The following is a 14612-nucleotide window of genomic DNA, read 5'->3' on the forward strand; positions in this document are numbered from 1 at the left end:
TGCCATTATCTTAATACCCCTTGCTTCATGTCTTCTATGTGTGTGTGTGCGTGCGTGTGTATGTCGTGAGGACTCTTCTCAGTTCCTATACCTCCATACTGTTCTTGCAGCCTGCGCTGCGGGCCGGCGGCATGCAATAGCACCTCCGTCGCCGGCGTTATGTCTTTGCCGCCGACGGAAGCGATGAGCGCAGCGTTCACGCCTCTTGCTACTGCTGTAGAGGAAGCACTGCGGGCGCCGCGCTGGACGTTCTGGCACCAACCGGAACCTGTGGCCAGGCCTTTGGACTGTCGAGTGGACAAAGGCTGGAGGTGCAGCTCAAAGCGCAACGAACGCGCAGTGTAGCTATGGAGCAGCGTCTCAAAGCTAGAGGCTACATTGAATGCCTTGACGGACGTGGTGCCGCAAGCACAAGCCTAAATCTCCCGTTGGCAGCAGCTGTTTGTCGCCATGCATGCAAAACTTGAAGCAAAAATGTCTATGAAGTTGGAGTCGGCCACCTCCAGGTGTCCACTCCATGGAGCTGACTTGCCGCTTATGCAGAACGAGGCACGCGCTTTTCGTCATGCACGAGCGAGTAGAAGAGCAGCACGCTGCGTTTGGCGCTGTGGCACCAGCAATGCTACGAGCTGATGCGCATTATGGTAACTCAGTTGAACTGCCTTGAGGACAGCCGTCGACTCCTCGACAAGCTGGCGGGTGTACGACAGCGACTAGAACGGTTTTTCCCACTGGCGACGGCATTCCGACGGTGTGGCCACACACTGAAGAATAAGACAAGGCCACTTCTGCAGTGGGGGCGTAAAGCACTGGCGGTACACTTCTTTGGTCTCGACCCCCGCGTCCCCCCACCCCTGATGATGCCGAAGAGGAAGACAGCGGGAGGGGCACACACCTCGGTCCGCGGCGGCATCTCGGAGGTCCAGCACACCCCCACGCTCTGTGCGGGTGAGCCGAGCCGCCCTGCCTCTACCCCCTGCCGCATGCACCACCGCTGCCCGTGGTGGCGGAGTGTCAAGCCCCCACGGCGCGTGGGCAGCTGCAGCGCGGTGCCGCTTGCTGGTATCAGCGGCCCGGTCCTTTGGGGTGGCGCGTAGGGGCGAGCAGCGACGGTGTGCAGGCCTGTGCGGTCCGCGTGGATGGGCAGCGCGCCAGCCAACTGTCAGGCAGCCCACTGCTCGTGAGGGGGCGAGCTGCGTAGCGGGCAGAGTTTCGTGGAGGGGGGGAGGCCGTGCTACGAAGCACCGGGTCGCGGCCTTGCCCTGGCGCCGTGCTTGGGGCTGCCTCGCAGCAGGATACGGTTGGGCAGTCTGCGGCCGGCCGAGGGCAGGGCGGAGTTCAGCTCATGTTTGAGGACGAAAGACGTGTTTAGAGGGGTTGGGAAGGGTGAAAGAAAACCTGCCCCTGCTGCCGTGTGAGTGCTGAGCACTCCTCTAAGTTTTGGCCTCCGCACGACTGCTCTTCAGCTGGGTACGGAATCAAAAATGTGGGCCTCAGAACAGGTAGCCCTGCGCGCCTGCTCTTCTATGTAAAGGCAGTCCTCTAATGGTGCGTGCGCTATTGGTGCGGCAAGCCTTTGCCTCTTTTCTTGTCATGTCCCACTTTTTCGTGTGAAGCTTTCTGTTGCCACTACCGGACTGACATCCGTTCTCGTCCCCTCCTTTCTTCTTCTTGTGATGCGGTCGTTTTCTTGTGTGTGGCTGTGTGGTGTGCGCGCCCACGCGCTACGGCTCATTAGCTCGTGCCTTGCTCTAACGACACAGCACAGCTATCTTACATTACCACGGCAACCAAAGCAGCGTACCCGTCAGCTGCGGTAAGTACGACCAGTACCCTTACGCACCAGCACCACGTAGTGTACAACCCATGCCGGTCAAGACGTTTTCGCAGTTGGAGCGCGAAAAGCTCCGCAAGGATCGCAGTGTCCTTCCCCCACTGAGCGATGGTCCGTTTGGGCCGTTTCCGAAACAGTGGAAACCGCCGGCGCGCGACATGGCAAAGGCGACCGTCAGTACCAGCGTCCATGTCGCGTTGGCCAAAAGCAAGGCCGCCTCTGGGCATGCCGCCACAGTGGCTGCACCGAAGGCAGCGCAAGCTGACATCCTTATCGGCCACACAGGCATCGGCGGCATGACCGCGAGCACCTTTAAAGGCACTGGCGGTGCCAACACGTCCCTAAGCAACGGGCGCTTCGGTGACCCAGCTGGCCCTGGCGAAGCTGGCGCCTACTTGAAGCAGCGCATGCCGCCAACGGACTTTCGCCACCACTACGAGCGCAGCGACTTGCCGCTCTCCATCCAGCATGGCGCGAAGCGCTCGCTGCATTGGAAGGTGGACGTGACGAAGCTGGATTATCACCACTACCTTCCGATCTTCTTTGACGGCCTGCGCGAGCTGGAAGAGCCGTTCAGCTTCGTGGCGTTCCAAGGCAGCATGGACCTCCTCGAGAGGGGCGGCGCCAAGATTCTGCCAACGGTGCCGCAGCTCATCATGCCACTCAAGATGGCACTCAACACCCGGCACCCTGACGTACTCCGCAAGGCTTTTCACGTGATTCAAAAGCTAGTAGTGAGTGGCGACCACATTGGCGAAGCGCTTGTGCCTTACTACAGGCAATTGCTGCCCGTGTTTAACCTGTTCAAGAACCGTACCAGGAGCATGGGCGATCGCATTGACTTCGGCCAACGCAAAAGCCACGACATCAGCGGTCTCATCAACGACACCCTCTACTTGCTGGAGCGCTACGGCGGCCCGGACGCGTACATCAACATTAAGTACATGGTTCCCACGTACGAGTCATGCACGTGAGCTTGACCACGCGATGATGTACCGAATAAAAACGCGTGTGCTTACGATCTCCCCTTCGCCCTGCGAGACACAATCGGGGTGCTTTGCTTCCTTTTTTCTCTGAGAATGTACAGAAATGAAATGGCATCTCGCGACCCCCAGCATACAGAGTAGCGAAGATAATGAGCCCGGAAAGCCCTGCGCGCCAAGGCCTCCCGCATGGCCGAGGGCCTGCGAAGGTCCCCCCTCCCGGGGCGAGACCCCCCCCGGGGCGAGACCCCCCCCGCGCCCCGCGGCGGCCGCGCCGACGGCCCTCCCCCCTCACCCAGGCCCACGCCCCCCCCCTCGGCGGCCACCCTGCCAGCCGCCCCCAAAGCAAAGATGGCCAGGCGGCCAGCCCCCGAAAAACGAAACAGGCGTGCCCCCATACGCGAGCCCGCATATCCCCCCTTCCACCACCGGCGCGGCTAGCGAAAAAAAAAGCCGAAGCCGCCCGTGCAACAGCTAAGCGGCGCATACAAACTATAGGGAAACCAAGAAAGAAGACCCCCCCAAACGCCAGCCAAATGCCACGAGGAAGCGTCATTAGCGTGTACGCAATGGCCTGTGGCAGGCAGAGGCTATGTTCATGTCAGCTGATGTTTTTCTATTTTCTCTGCTGCGTTTTTCTCCTATCGCTATCTACCTTCTAGCGCAGAAGCCGCGCTCATAGTGGTCAGCAGGCTGCTCTGAAGGGCTGCATCTCGACACTTGTTCGACTGCACCACGATCCCCACCCACAGCAATTCGAGCAAAAAACCTTGGCAAAGGAGAAACTATGCCCAGCATACCATTAGTAACTGAACTAGGAGCGAGGGCTGACGAGTTTCAGCACATACTCAATGCATCCAAAATTCCACCGCAAGTAGAGCAAAAGCTCCGCCCTGTGATGGATCCCGATGAGCTTTTCACCTACCAAGATTCGCGCATTTTCGTGCGTGCTCGCCCGATTGTACCCCATGATATGGAAGATCCAAACAACCGAAGCATTGTACAGAAGGTCGAGGAAAACAGAGACCTCGTTGTCATGACGCCAAAAATATCACTTTCTGGCGAGTGCACAATTGACCCATGCGTTGTACCCCTTGATGGTGTTTTCGTCGGCGCGCGTGACAGCACAGAGCGAGTTTACCTGGAGTCGTGTGCCCCGCTAGTCAGTCTCTCCGTCGACGGTGCATCTACGTGCGTGCTCTGTTACGGGCAAACAGGAAGCGGCAAAACATATACAACTTCAGGTATTTTTCGCCTCGTCGCGGAGGATCTCACACCTGTTTTTGGCACTCACGACATTCTCCTCACTGTTCTTGAAATCCAAGCCTTGAAGACCATTGACCTGCTGACCGGCACAGACGTTCAGGTGATGGAAGATGTTTCAGGCGAGCTCAAGCTTCTAGGGACCGAGGCTTTTGAGTGCTCCAGTGCCGAAATGCTGCTAGCTGCTTTTGAGGAAGCTGCCTCGCAACGGACAACGCGGTCTACAGAAAGAAACGAAACGTCGTCACGCTCTCACATGATTGCTCGGATCTCCATTGTGTCCAAGGAAACGAAGTGGGCGAAACCCGGCGATTTATTTATTGTGGATCTTGCTGGCAGCGAGAACACAGCTGACAGTGCGACGCATGATAAAATTCGCCAAGCTGAAACCAAATTTATCAACACGTCTCTTATGACGCTGAAAGATTGCATTCGATCACGTGCTCTTGCGTCCTCAAGTACGCAGCACATGCATATACCATACAGGCGCTCACCACTTACTCTTCTTTTGCGTGACTGCTTTGAGATCGCTGTACGTCGTCCAACAAAGACAGTGATGATCGCTTGCGTCTCGCCACTTCTTCGAGATTCACGACATACCATCAACACGCTACGATACGCGTCAATGCTAGCCGTAACACCACCAGCTAAGGTTGTGGCTCCCGATCCGAACGATCCAAACACTTACACTCGTGAGCAGGCTCTCAGCTTTCTCACCACCGTTTCGCATGGAAACATCACTCAGCCGGAGCATATTTTGCCGGAGGGCGATGGAAGAACTCTTGTGCACATCCCGGAGGCAGAATTTATTCGTCGCATTGTGGAAAGTCATCCTCACATTGCGGAGAAGAAGGCAAAGCTAATTTATACGGCGATTTGGAAGCGTATTGTGGATGCGCGCACCAAAGGTCGGAAGCAGATGATTGACGCAAAGCGGCACATTAAGGCGCCGCGTTGTGCCAGGTAGTGTAGTTTTGTCGCTCATTTACCACGCATGACTGCTGCTGTGTGGCTCATGATAACATACCGAGCCTTTCCTTTCGAATTGATTTGCGGAAGATGGCTAGATGACTATAATCGAACTAGAGTCCGTTTTTCCTTGATCCATACCCCCTTTTTTGCTTTCTCTCGAGCGTTGTGGTGCACCAGAGTTTGAGCAAGGCGACAAATGTTTCATCGTTCTGAGGTGAACAAAAACTGTTCTACGTTAGCCATGCTTTTCTCGCTGCGTAGCTCGATTCAGGTGGGAACTCTTTGACTTCTTTTTTCGTTTTTTTTTCGTAGCTGCACTCTTACTCACGGGAGCCCACATCCAATCGAACACCAGATGTGAATTCTACGCTTCTGAAGGGGAAAGTATGCTAGAGTATAAGAACGCAACTTTGATATCTGTTTTCTTCTGTCGCCAAGGTCTCGCTTTGTCACTTTGTACACGCGCACCCATTTCATTGCTTGTTCCTTTTCATACTTCTTCGAATAGTGAGCAAAAAAGTGATACACTAACTTGCCGGCTCCCAGGTTAAGGAAAGAAAGGGGTAGGTATCAATGGCGCTCGCTTAGCTCCACAATCCTGCGAACAATGTGCTTCTCTGTCAAATATGGCACTCTCCAGTAGTTTCCCCTTCTCTGCACAGTCATCTTTGCCTCTCTACAGATTCTCTCACACCTCCTCGACGAACCCATCTCTTTCATCTTATGCGGCTGTGTAGTCACCATACCATCTTTGAGGCTATCCCAAACCAAGTTTGAATACGCACAGATCCCTTTTTTCATCGATAAGACTCCAAGCTTCGCACACACACACACACGTACAGACACGTACATCGCGATGCATATTTCTCAGTCGAATTCTCTACTCTCCTCTGCAATCTAGGCTCTTGATAATTTCACCAGACTGAAGATGAAGCGCAAGGTGCCGCTCATCGTATGTGTATTTGTGTGCCTTCTCGGAACGCAAGTATCCTTGGCCCATGTCATCGGTATTGATTTAGGTTCCGAGTACGTGAAAATTGCTGGGCCGCACGGTGACAAAGGTATCGACATTGTTCTCAATGAGCAATCGCGACGGAAGACAGAGAATTTCGTAGGGTTTCGTCAGAGCGACCTGTACGTCGGTGAGTCAGCGAAGAGTCTGGCTGCACGTTTTCCTCTCTGCACTGCAAGTGCGGTCAATCAACTTGTCAGCATTCGAAAAGGCTCACCCCTTCTTCCCCTTTTCCGAGATTTGCAGTACGAATACCATGTTGGTTTTAACAGCCATGGATCAGCTACTGTGGATTTCTGCGACAGCAAGGAGCCGCTCACCGCTGAGGAGCTTTATTCCATAGTTCTATCGTACTGCAAAACCACTTCCACGAATGGTGGTGTGGTCGATCCAAAAGGTGTCGTTGTCACTATACCATTTCACACTGCTCCGGCGGAACGGCGGGCCATTCTTGACGCGGCTCGTTTTTCAGGTCTGAGTGTTATGGGTCTCATGCATTCCACCACTGCTGCCGCCTTTTACTACGGTGTGCGGCATCGCGGCTTTGGCAATACCACCCTCAACCTCGTGGTCCTCGACATCGGCGCGTCACATACCGAGGTAGGCCTGTACAAAATTTTGCCGGCCGCCAAGCGTGCGCCCATAACTAGCTACTTTGGGACGCTTCAGACACTCGGCGTGGTCGAAGATCGCTCTCTGGGAGGTCGTGCGTTCGATTTGTGCGTCGCGCGGGTGATCGAAAGGGAGGCACGCGCGAAGTTGGGCATCGACCCCGTGCTGGGGGGAACGAGTGCTGCGCAGCTGAAGTCGCAGTTTTCACTTCTTCGCGCGGCTAACAAAATTCGTGAGACACTCTCAGTGAATAGCAATACGCCCTACACAGTAGAGGGTATTGCCAAGGATCGAGACTATCAATCTAGTATGACGCGTGCCACTTTTGAATCCGAATGCGCCTCGCTGTTCCAGCGTGTGAAGCGGTTGGTAGCGAACGTAACGACAGCCGTGAACATTTCATTTGATGATATCGACGCTTTCGAGATGATGGGAGGGCTGTCACGCACGCCCAAGATCATTGCCGATGTTTCTGAGGTCATTGGCCGAAATGTAGATCGCACAATGAACATGGACGAGGCAGCAGCGATGGGCGCAGCTTACTATGCCGCGAAGCTGTCACCTCTCTACCGTGCGAAATCGTTAGGACTGGAGGAATCGATTCCGTACGCCATCAACTTTGAAGTGGAGCCTTCTTTGAGCACGAAAATGCCAACTCTCAGGCGCCCTCTATTTACAGCGGGCAGCTTTCTTCTTGGTGATTCGGTGAGCCTCACATTCAATCGGACGGAGGACTTTTCGCTGAATTTGTACAGCGACGGTGACGATACCACGCCATTTGTGAGCATTATCGTCACGGGGGTAAACCAGGAGCTGACGAAGATGAACGCATTGTCGCCTCTTGTCCAGCATGCGAATAACAGTCATATGATACGGCTGCAGATCGTGCTTAATGAAACCGGTCTCCCGCAGGTCGAGCAAGCGGAAGCGGTCGTGCGCTACGCTGCGGAGGTTACCCAAAAGGTGACAGAAAACGTAACAGATGAGGTATCTGGCGAAACGAAGTCAGTCCAAAAGTCTGTGAAAGTAATCAAGATGCGCCACCGAGTAGCCGACTTGACAGCGACGCTTTCATGGAAGAACCCTACTGATCTGACGTCTGAAGAAATAGAGGCCTCCCAACGCAAGCTGCAGTCCCTCTGGCAAGCGGAACATGTGAAGCACCTCCGCGCTACGGCTAAGAACAACTTGGAGGCTTACATTTTATGGATTAAATATGAGGGTGTAGGTGATAACGCCGAGCTGGCAGTGAGCGCTGGCGCGGCCGCTGTGCAGCGTGTCATGGACGAAACGACAGCTGTGCAGCAGTGGCTGGAAGACGGCGAAGGGGCATCAGACCACTGCGCCGCCTCCGAGTACGAGTCCCGGCTTGAGAACCTTCGGGGGATGGTATCTGGGTTGGCGAAGCAGTCGGTGGAGGCAGCGAGCGCGGTCGCAGAGGGTACGGTTGACTACAGTGAAGCCGATTTGTGAGACCGTTTTTTTTTTTCGCATGTACTTTTTATTATCCGACGCCCTTTTCACGGATGATGGAAAGACTGTGTGTGGGTTCCTTTGGCCTTATCCCCTCCCGCATTCTCCTTTCGTGTGGGTCGCTGTTGTTTCGTTCTTGTTTCTCCGGTTGTTTATGTTCTGGGCTTTTTCAATTGAAGTGGTGCCAATGGCACCGTCTGTCTCTTTTTGCCTCTTCGCTACACGTACGTTTCTTGATGCGACTGTGAAGTGATGAAGCGAAGCGCAGACGCTACTCTTCTCCTCCGCGAGGGTAAAAAAAGACGTACATAAGAGGAATTTGAGAAGGTAACAAACGCTTCGGACGCGCACTCTTGTTGCTAAAGAACCAACGTGGACTATTTTCACTGTGGTAATGGGCACTCCGCAGCGAAAGGAAAAACAAAACAGAAATGGACGCGAATGGACCTTTGCCCTTCTTTCGACTGCCTCCCTAGCACCTGTATCACCATCGAGTACGCTACGCCAGCGGAAAAGTGTGTTCTCAAGCTTGCTTTTAATTTACATTCAGGAAAGCAATCGGCTCATACAAAACTTGGGCCAACTTTCACATTGCTCGGCCTCATCTCTACCCGTTCCTCGTTTCTTCACTTGTGCGCTTTCCGCCTAACCATCACCATACACACACAAACGCACGCACACGGACCTGAACGCGTTCTCTGCTCTTGGCGGATGTCGACCGCGGCCCACAGGTCCTCTGCTCTCTTCGTTCATCTTTCGCGCTATAAAAAAAAACAGAAAAGATCCTCTCCACTCTCATCCTGCAAGCTTATCGCAGTCCGGGGCTTCCAAGACGGTCATTTTACCTCGCTTCTTTTACCTTCTATATAGCAGCAACGACGACAAACGCAACAAAAAAGACATTAAGTACTTCCCCCTTTCAGCACAATCGAGCATGCGGCGAGCTTTTACTTGCGTATCGGTCGCTGCTGCGGCCTCCCTGCGCCACCATGCCACCAAGCACTTCACCGACAGCCACGAATGGGTAGAGGAGTGCGGCGGCGAGATTACCATTGGTATCACCACCTACGCGCAAGAGAACTTGGGCGACGTGGTATACGTTTCTCTCCCTCAAGTAGGTGACACTGTTACGGCGAGGGACGTGATAGGCGAGGTCGAGAGCGTAAAGGCCACAAGCAACGTCTACTCCCCGGTCAACGGCACCGTCTCAGCTGTGAACGAGAAGTTGAGGGACGAGCCGGGACTTATCAACCAGTCTCCTGAGGAGAAGGGCTGGCTTATAAAGGTGAAGTGCTCTGAGATTCCGAAAGGCCTCATGGACGAGGCGGCGTACAAGAAGTTCCTCCAGTAGTGACGCGCACGCAGATGCTTCGATGGGGAGGTATTTTTCTTTTTCCGACTCGCTTCTTTGTGTCGCACCTTACGCTGGCTAGCGCACCATTTTTTTTTTCACTCTCCGGCTCGGCAAAAACGAAAAAGAACGCGTCCGAGCCCAGTATGTATGCGCAAACGTGTATGCTTACATGTGTGCGTGCGTGTGTTGCGTGTGGGTGCGGCTCTCTGAGTGTACGCCTGCACGCGTTCCAATACTGTTTCTTCTCATGCAAGAAAGAAGAGAATGCCGGAGACTTCTAACAAAAACGATCACAAAGAACTGAAGCCAGCCTGGCTTTGGAAAGCGCGTTCTTCTCAGCTGGAGGGAGGGGTGGATGAGTAGTGTTTTTCGTTATGGAAAGCGAGCACGGAAGAGAAGTGAAGCACTAGAAGAGACAAGAGTATGCGCGGAATCGGCAGCAACGGCAACAGAGACGGAGAGAGGGACAGAAGCACAGGGGTCGAGGTTGAAAGAGAGACGGATGATGCTCCCAAGAAGCGAAACGAGAATCGAGAAGCTTAGCGAGAAAAAAACGCAACAGGTAGCAGCGATGGCTGTTACACAAAGAGATCGGCATTGTTTGACACATTTTGTATGAATCTCTTACCCATTCCGCATTGCTGGATGCTCATGTGTTCTCACACACGGGCCACGCCCGCTCACGCGCAGTCAAGTAAGAGGGCAGATAATTCAGGTTGCAATCTGTCCCATGATGGGGGAGGGCGCGAAGTTGCTTCCTCTTTCACTTATCACCGACGAAAACATATACATGAACATCCGTCGAGCTACCAAAAACGAGGAAACGAAACCACTATATGATGTGACATTGTTCTTCGCTGGGTGAGGATCAAAAAGGGCTCTCTTTTTCCCCTTTTCCGCCCCCCTCCATCCTCCTGCTTTCGTTCTCTTCCTCCGTCCCGCTTCCGTTTGAGGAAACGAATCGCGCTCTTCTGTGCCCACTCTTCCTTCCCATCCCGCCCCTTTCTGCTTCCTTCTGGGGATGAGGTCTTTTTTTTTTCTTTCCTCGGCCGAGTGCTTCTCTTTGTCGCGACTCTGTTTTCTCTCCGTCCGTTCCCTCTTTTTCTCTCTTTCATCCACTCTCTTTCCTTCCGAATGCTGGCGAGTTCAATACGATCAACTCTCGTCAATGAAATCAGATGAGAACCCAACAGTGATACGTGGGCGATGGCCAGGTGGGGAATTAGGCAGGGTGCAAGGGCGTTTCGGGGGAGCGCTGTCCCACATGCAACAGCATTTCTACTTTTTAGAAGCCGCAGGTTTCTAGTGCGATTTTCTTTACACCTCACATCCTTGCAAGTCGCGTGCTGCTGCGCTGCCGCTGTCTCTGTTTACGGCGCCAATCACCTTTCGGTTGAAGAGAGACGGACAAAAACGACTGGCAACTCTCTTAGGATATACACTCGTGCCATAAGTTTTGTGGATGGCCCATCTCCTTTGCAGCGTTCGCGTGCTGCTGGGCTGCTACTGATGATACTTCGCTGAGTGCGTGCATCGATCGCACCTCCTGAATCTGTAGATCGTTTCGTACCGGCTGCACTGAGGCTTTCTCTGTTCCCTCCTCTTTACTTCACCTCACGCAGCACTCAGACGTACAACCGCCATAGCGGAGTACGTTTCGCTTTGTTCTGGTCTGCCGCTTCCCTCAATACGTAACGCGGCGGCCAATGACACTGGACGTATCACCGCCACAGCGCCTCTCTGAGCTTAATCAGGTCCTTGAATAAGGAGGCCAAGCTCGACTCGAGATGGTCGCAGCTGCCACGGCGCCGAGGATCTTCGAGGAAAATGAATCCAATGAGAGGTGTCTCCGCTGGAATTCAGGCAACGAGGAGATCCTGACACCGTGCTTGTTGGAAGAGCGCAAGCGCGTGTTGCCAACACGCCGCATACGGCTGCGCGAAGCCAAGGGAACACTGTGGAGCAGTGCATCGCCGAGGTCACCGAGGGGTTTCTCCGGGAGCAGGAGTAAGCGCCAGAGGCTGCTGTTGCCATCGGCGTTGCGTGGCGGGAGCTAGACCGGCGCTCAGGGCCAGGGGAGGTACCTCAGGTCCAGCAGTTGGGTGCACTGGAGGCGATAAAGCAAAGAGAGCGATGCAGCCACCCGACAGCCTCTGGGCGTGCTGCACGAACGGGAGGCTCAGCTCGTGACCCAGCTAGAAAGTCTGGCGTATCCGCGACAGAGCTTCATAGATCTTTTGCGGCGGCTTGCTCGAGCAGCTGTAGCGTGCGGTAGAGGCACACGAGACACCCTTCACCATTCTGGATAGCATAAAGTAGCCGTGGCTGCGCCTGCTTTCTCACTGAGCCTCATTCCGTCACCTGCCGTGCTCGCGAATGTGAGACTGGATTCTTACGCCTTCATGTGGCGGGGAATGCACTTGGAGCTGCTTGAGCATCGCTCCAACTGAGAGTGCTGCCGATATCGTCCCGAATTGATGCGTGACATCACACCCGAAGATGCAGTTCAGGGGAAGAGAACTGAAAGGCAAAGCCGCTAGCGCCGCTTCGATGAACGTGTCTCGTGGGACCCGAGTGAGGGGAGGGGGTGACGCGCGCCATCCCGTTTCCCCAAATCTCTGCCCTTTTTTCTCGTTCTTCCTACATGCACCCCTTCTCAGCGGTCTCCTTGGCTGGAGAATACATCCGCACACGAGAGGGCATCATCACCATCACCGCACCACCGCTACCATGCAGCAACGAAGAGAGAAGACTCGTGCCTACGGGAAGTGGCGGATATCGTCTAACGTTGCCAGTGCTCTTGTCATGTGGTCGACTTGCTTTGTGCTTCTTTGGGCCTCACGATACACATGAACAGGGCTGTTTCAGTGCGTTTGCTTGCACTTTTTTTTTATCCTCCTCTTTCTCCGGTTGGGCTGTACCGCTCTCGTCTCACTTGTCCCGATCGCCTGCATCTCTCTGCCTCTCCCACTTTCTCTCTTTCTTTCTCACAATGTCCTTAACGGCACACGCGCCTTTCTTGACCGTGCTACTTTCGAGCATGATCACCGACATGCCCCTTCCGCCAATCGAGACCTGCTACGGCGTCGTGGCTATCACCACGCAGCAAATGCGCATATACATATGTACACAATCTTTTACGGCTCACACCTTCTCTCTCAGCTCTCATGTCCATCACAATCGGTATCAACGGATTCGGCCCTCTCGGAAAGTCCGCCTTATTCGCGGCCCTCGCCGATCCGTCTTTCACTGTCACAGCAGTCGTGGACGCTTCTGTGTGTACGGCCTACATCGCGTATGTGATTGAACAGGAGTATCCGCGCTGCCACCCTGCGGGGCCGCCAATTCGGGTGACAGACAAAAAGAAAGATCACATTGTGCTCAATGACACCCGCGTCATTCACGTGTCGGCCGCGCAAGACCCGCAGTCATCCCTGTGGAAGCAGTACGGAGCACATTACGTTCTGGAGTGTACGGGCCTCTACACCACACGTAGCCGGTGCTGGGGTCACGTGACAGGTGGTGCCACAGGCGTCTTCATTGCAGCCGCCAGCGCTGATACCAACACCGTCATGGTGTCAAGTGGTTTGGAGAGGCTCTCGGCATCGTTGCCCGTATGCACCGTAGGATCCCCGATCGGGGCCGCCGTAGCTCCAGTGCTGAACGCGTTGGAGAAGGTAGTGGAGATTGAGCATGTAATTTACACGGCCCTTTATGGGCCGCAGCCACCGCACCCGATCGGTGCCAAATCGGACGACATGCGCGACTGGCGGCAGGCACGACTGCAGCCCTTTGCCGGCTGTGCGATGGCCTCCAGCCGTGACAACGGCGCGGAAACGGTGTGCGCGCTACTGCCGTATCTGGCTGGTCACGTGAGCGCGAGCGCTTTCCAGGTTCCTGTTGTGCAGGGGTGTGCCATCGACCTAGTTGTCTACACGAAAGAGGCCTCGTCCGCGGATGTCGTGGCGAGCGCGTTTGCGCATGCCGCGGCGGACTCGGAGTTGACAGCGCAGGTGCACATCACCAACGGGCCCATGATCAGCATTGACTGCATTGGCAACTCAAGTCTCTTGCTTGACGCCACTTCGTCGAGCAGCAGCGCTGATGGAAAATTGCATCATATGGTGCTGTGGGTGGACTTGGAGTGCTACTACACTGCTGTACTGCTGTCGTTGGTGAAGCAGGCTCACGCCATTCACGTTCCACCGTCCTCGTAAAGAGCCCATCATTCAGACACATAGGAGTCGCGCTCGGCGACTCGCGTCACCCCGCGATCTCTTTTTCCCTCTCGGCACCCAATGCCGTTCACGTTGCACAGGCAGTGATGAAAAGTGGCCATCTCTAGATGTACGTCGATGGAAGACCCACGGCCGCTCCTTAGATGGCCGCCGTTACCGCTAATCACCGTACTCCCCGGTGTTTGCGCCTCTGTGCGTCTATCTGTGTCCCCACTGGACAGATGCGCGCCGCCCATGTAAACAAGTTCTCGTTGTCTTTTTTTGTTTCTCTCTTTTTCTCTGGCACTTCCCGAATGACTCTGCGTGTGCGGATAAGTATATGCGTCTCTGTCTCTTTGTGGGTGGGTGCCGATGCGTGTGTCTGGGTAGTGCCAACGTTTTCCCTTGCTTCGGAGCGTGGACGAGAAGACCAGTAGCTGGCATCGCCGCAAAAGCACTGAGGGAAACGAAAAACGATAGCACCAGTGCGGACTGCTAAATACAAGAGGCGACAGCTACCACTCGAGGTCGAGACGCGCCGTGTCTCATGAGCAAGAAGGGGACACGGGGGCGAGGTGTACGCGCGAAGCCGAAAAAAATGCCAAAGCAAGCCAGCTCTCTCTTGTACGTCAGCGTGATCATGCTTGATGGACGGCTGTGCCTTCCATAGATATACGCCTACGTACGTGCTTGTGTGTGCATCCTTCTCACTTGAAGCTGTTTCGTGCCCCCCCCCTCCCTTGGTGTTGCTGTCTCTACACCCATCGGCTGTGACGATGCACCACTTCGTGCCGTATACCTCTCCCTCTTCCCCCCCCCCCATGCCGCCCCAACGGCACTGCTTCGCTTGACCTGTGGGTCTACGTGCATTCCACTCCCACCAGCTGATGCG

The 14612-nt window shown here is 54.7% G+C and overlaps 5 protein-coding genes across 5 annotated transcripts; all 5 read left to right on the forward strand.

Annotated features, from left to right (window-relative positions):
• Nucleotides 1-1866: 1866 nt before the first annotated feature.
• On the forward strand, nt 1867-2808 carry LSCM1_01232 (uncharacterized protein; the record flags this gene model as incomplete). Its single annotated transcript, XM_067318855.1, has 1 exon — nt 1867-2808. One exon carries the CDS (start codon nt 1867-1869, stop codon nt 2806-2808), a length of 942 nt encoding a protein of 313 aa, XP_067174960.1.
• A 796-nt stretch (nt 2809-3604) lies between these two features.
• On the forward strand, nt 3605-5047 carry LSCM1_01233 (uncharacterized protein; the record flags this gene model as incomplete). The annotated part of the gene is made up of 1 exon (XM_067318856.1): nt 3605-5047. The coding sequence occupies one exon, from the start codon at nt 3605-3607 to the stop codon at nt 5045-5047; it is 1443 nt and encodes a 480-aa protein (XP_067174961.1).
• Nucleotides 5048-5980: 933 nt separating this feature from the next.
• On the forward strand, nt 5981-8149 carry LSCM1_01234 (uncharacterized protein; the record flags this gene model as incomplete). Its single annotated transcript, XM_067318857.1, has 1 exon — nt 5981-8149. One exon carries the CDS (start codon nt 5981-5983, stop codon nt 8147-8149), a length of 2169 nt encoding a protein of 722 aa, XP_067174962.1.
• Nucleotides 8150-9083: 934 nt separating this feature from the next.
• Nucleotides 9084-9500, forward strand: LSCM1_01235 (uncharacterized protein; the record flags this gene model as incomplete). Its single annotated transcript, XM_067318858.1, has 1 exon — nt 9084-9500. One exon carries the CDS (start codon nt 9084-9086, stop codon nt 9498-9500), a length of 417 nt encoding a protein of 138 aa, XP_067174963.1.
• Nucleotides 9501-12670: 3170 nt separating this feature from the next.
• On the forward strand, nt 12671-13720 carry LSCM1_01237 (uncharacterized protein; the record flags this gene model as incomplete). Its single annotated transcript, XM_067318859.1, has 1 exon — nt 12671-13720. The coding sequence occupies one exon, from the start codon at nt 12671-12673 to the stop codon at nt 13718-13720; it is 1050 nt and encodes a 349-aa protein (XP_067174964.1).
• Between the last annotated feature and the right edge of the window lie 892 nt (nt 13721-14612).

The sequence above is a fragment of the Leishmania martiniquensis genome, chromosome 35, assembly GCF_017916325.1.
Source record: "Leishmania martiniquensis isolate LSCM1 chromosome 35, whole genome shotgun sequence".
Classification (NCBI taxonomy): Eukaryota; Euglenozoa; class Kinetoplastea; order Trypanosomatida; family Trypanosomatidae; genus Leishmania; species Leishmania martiniquensis.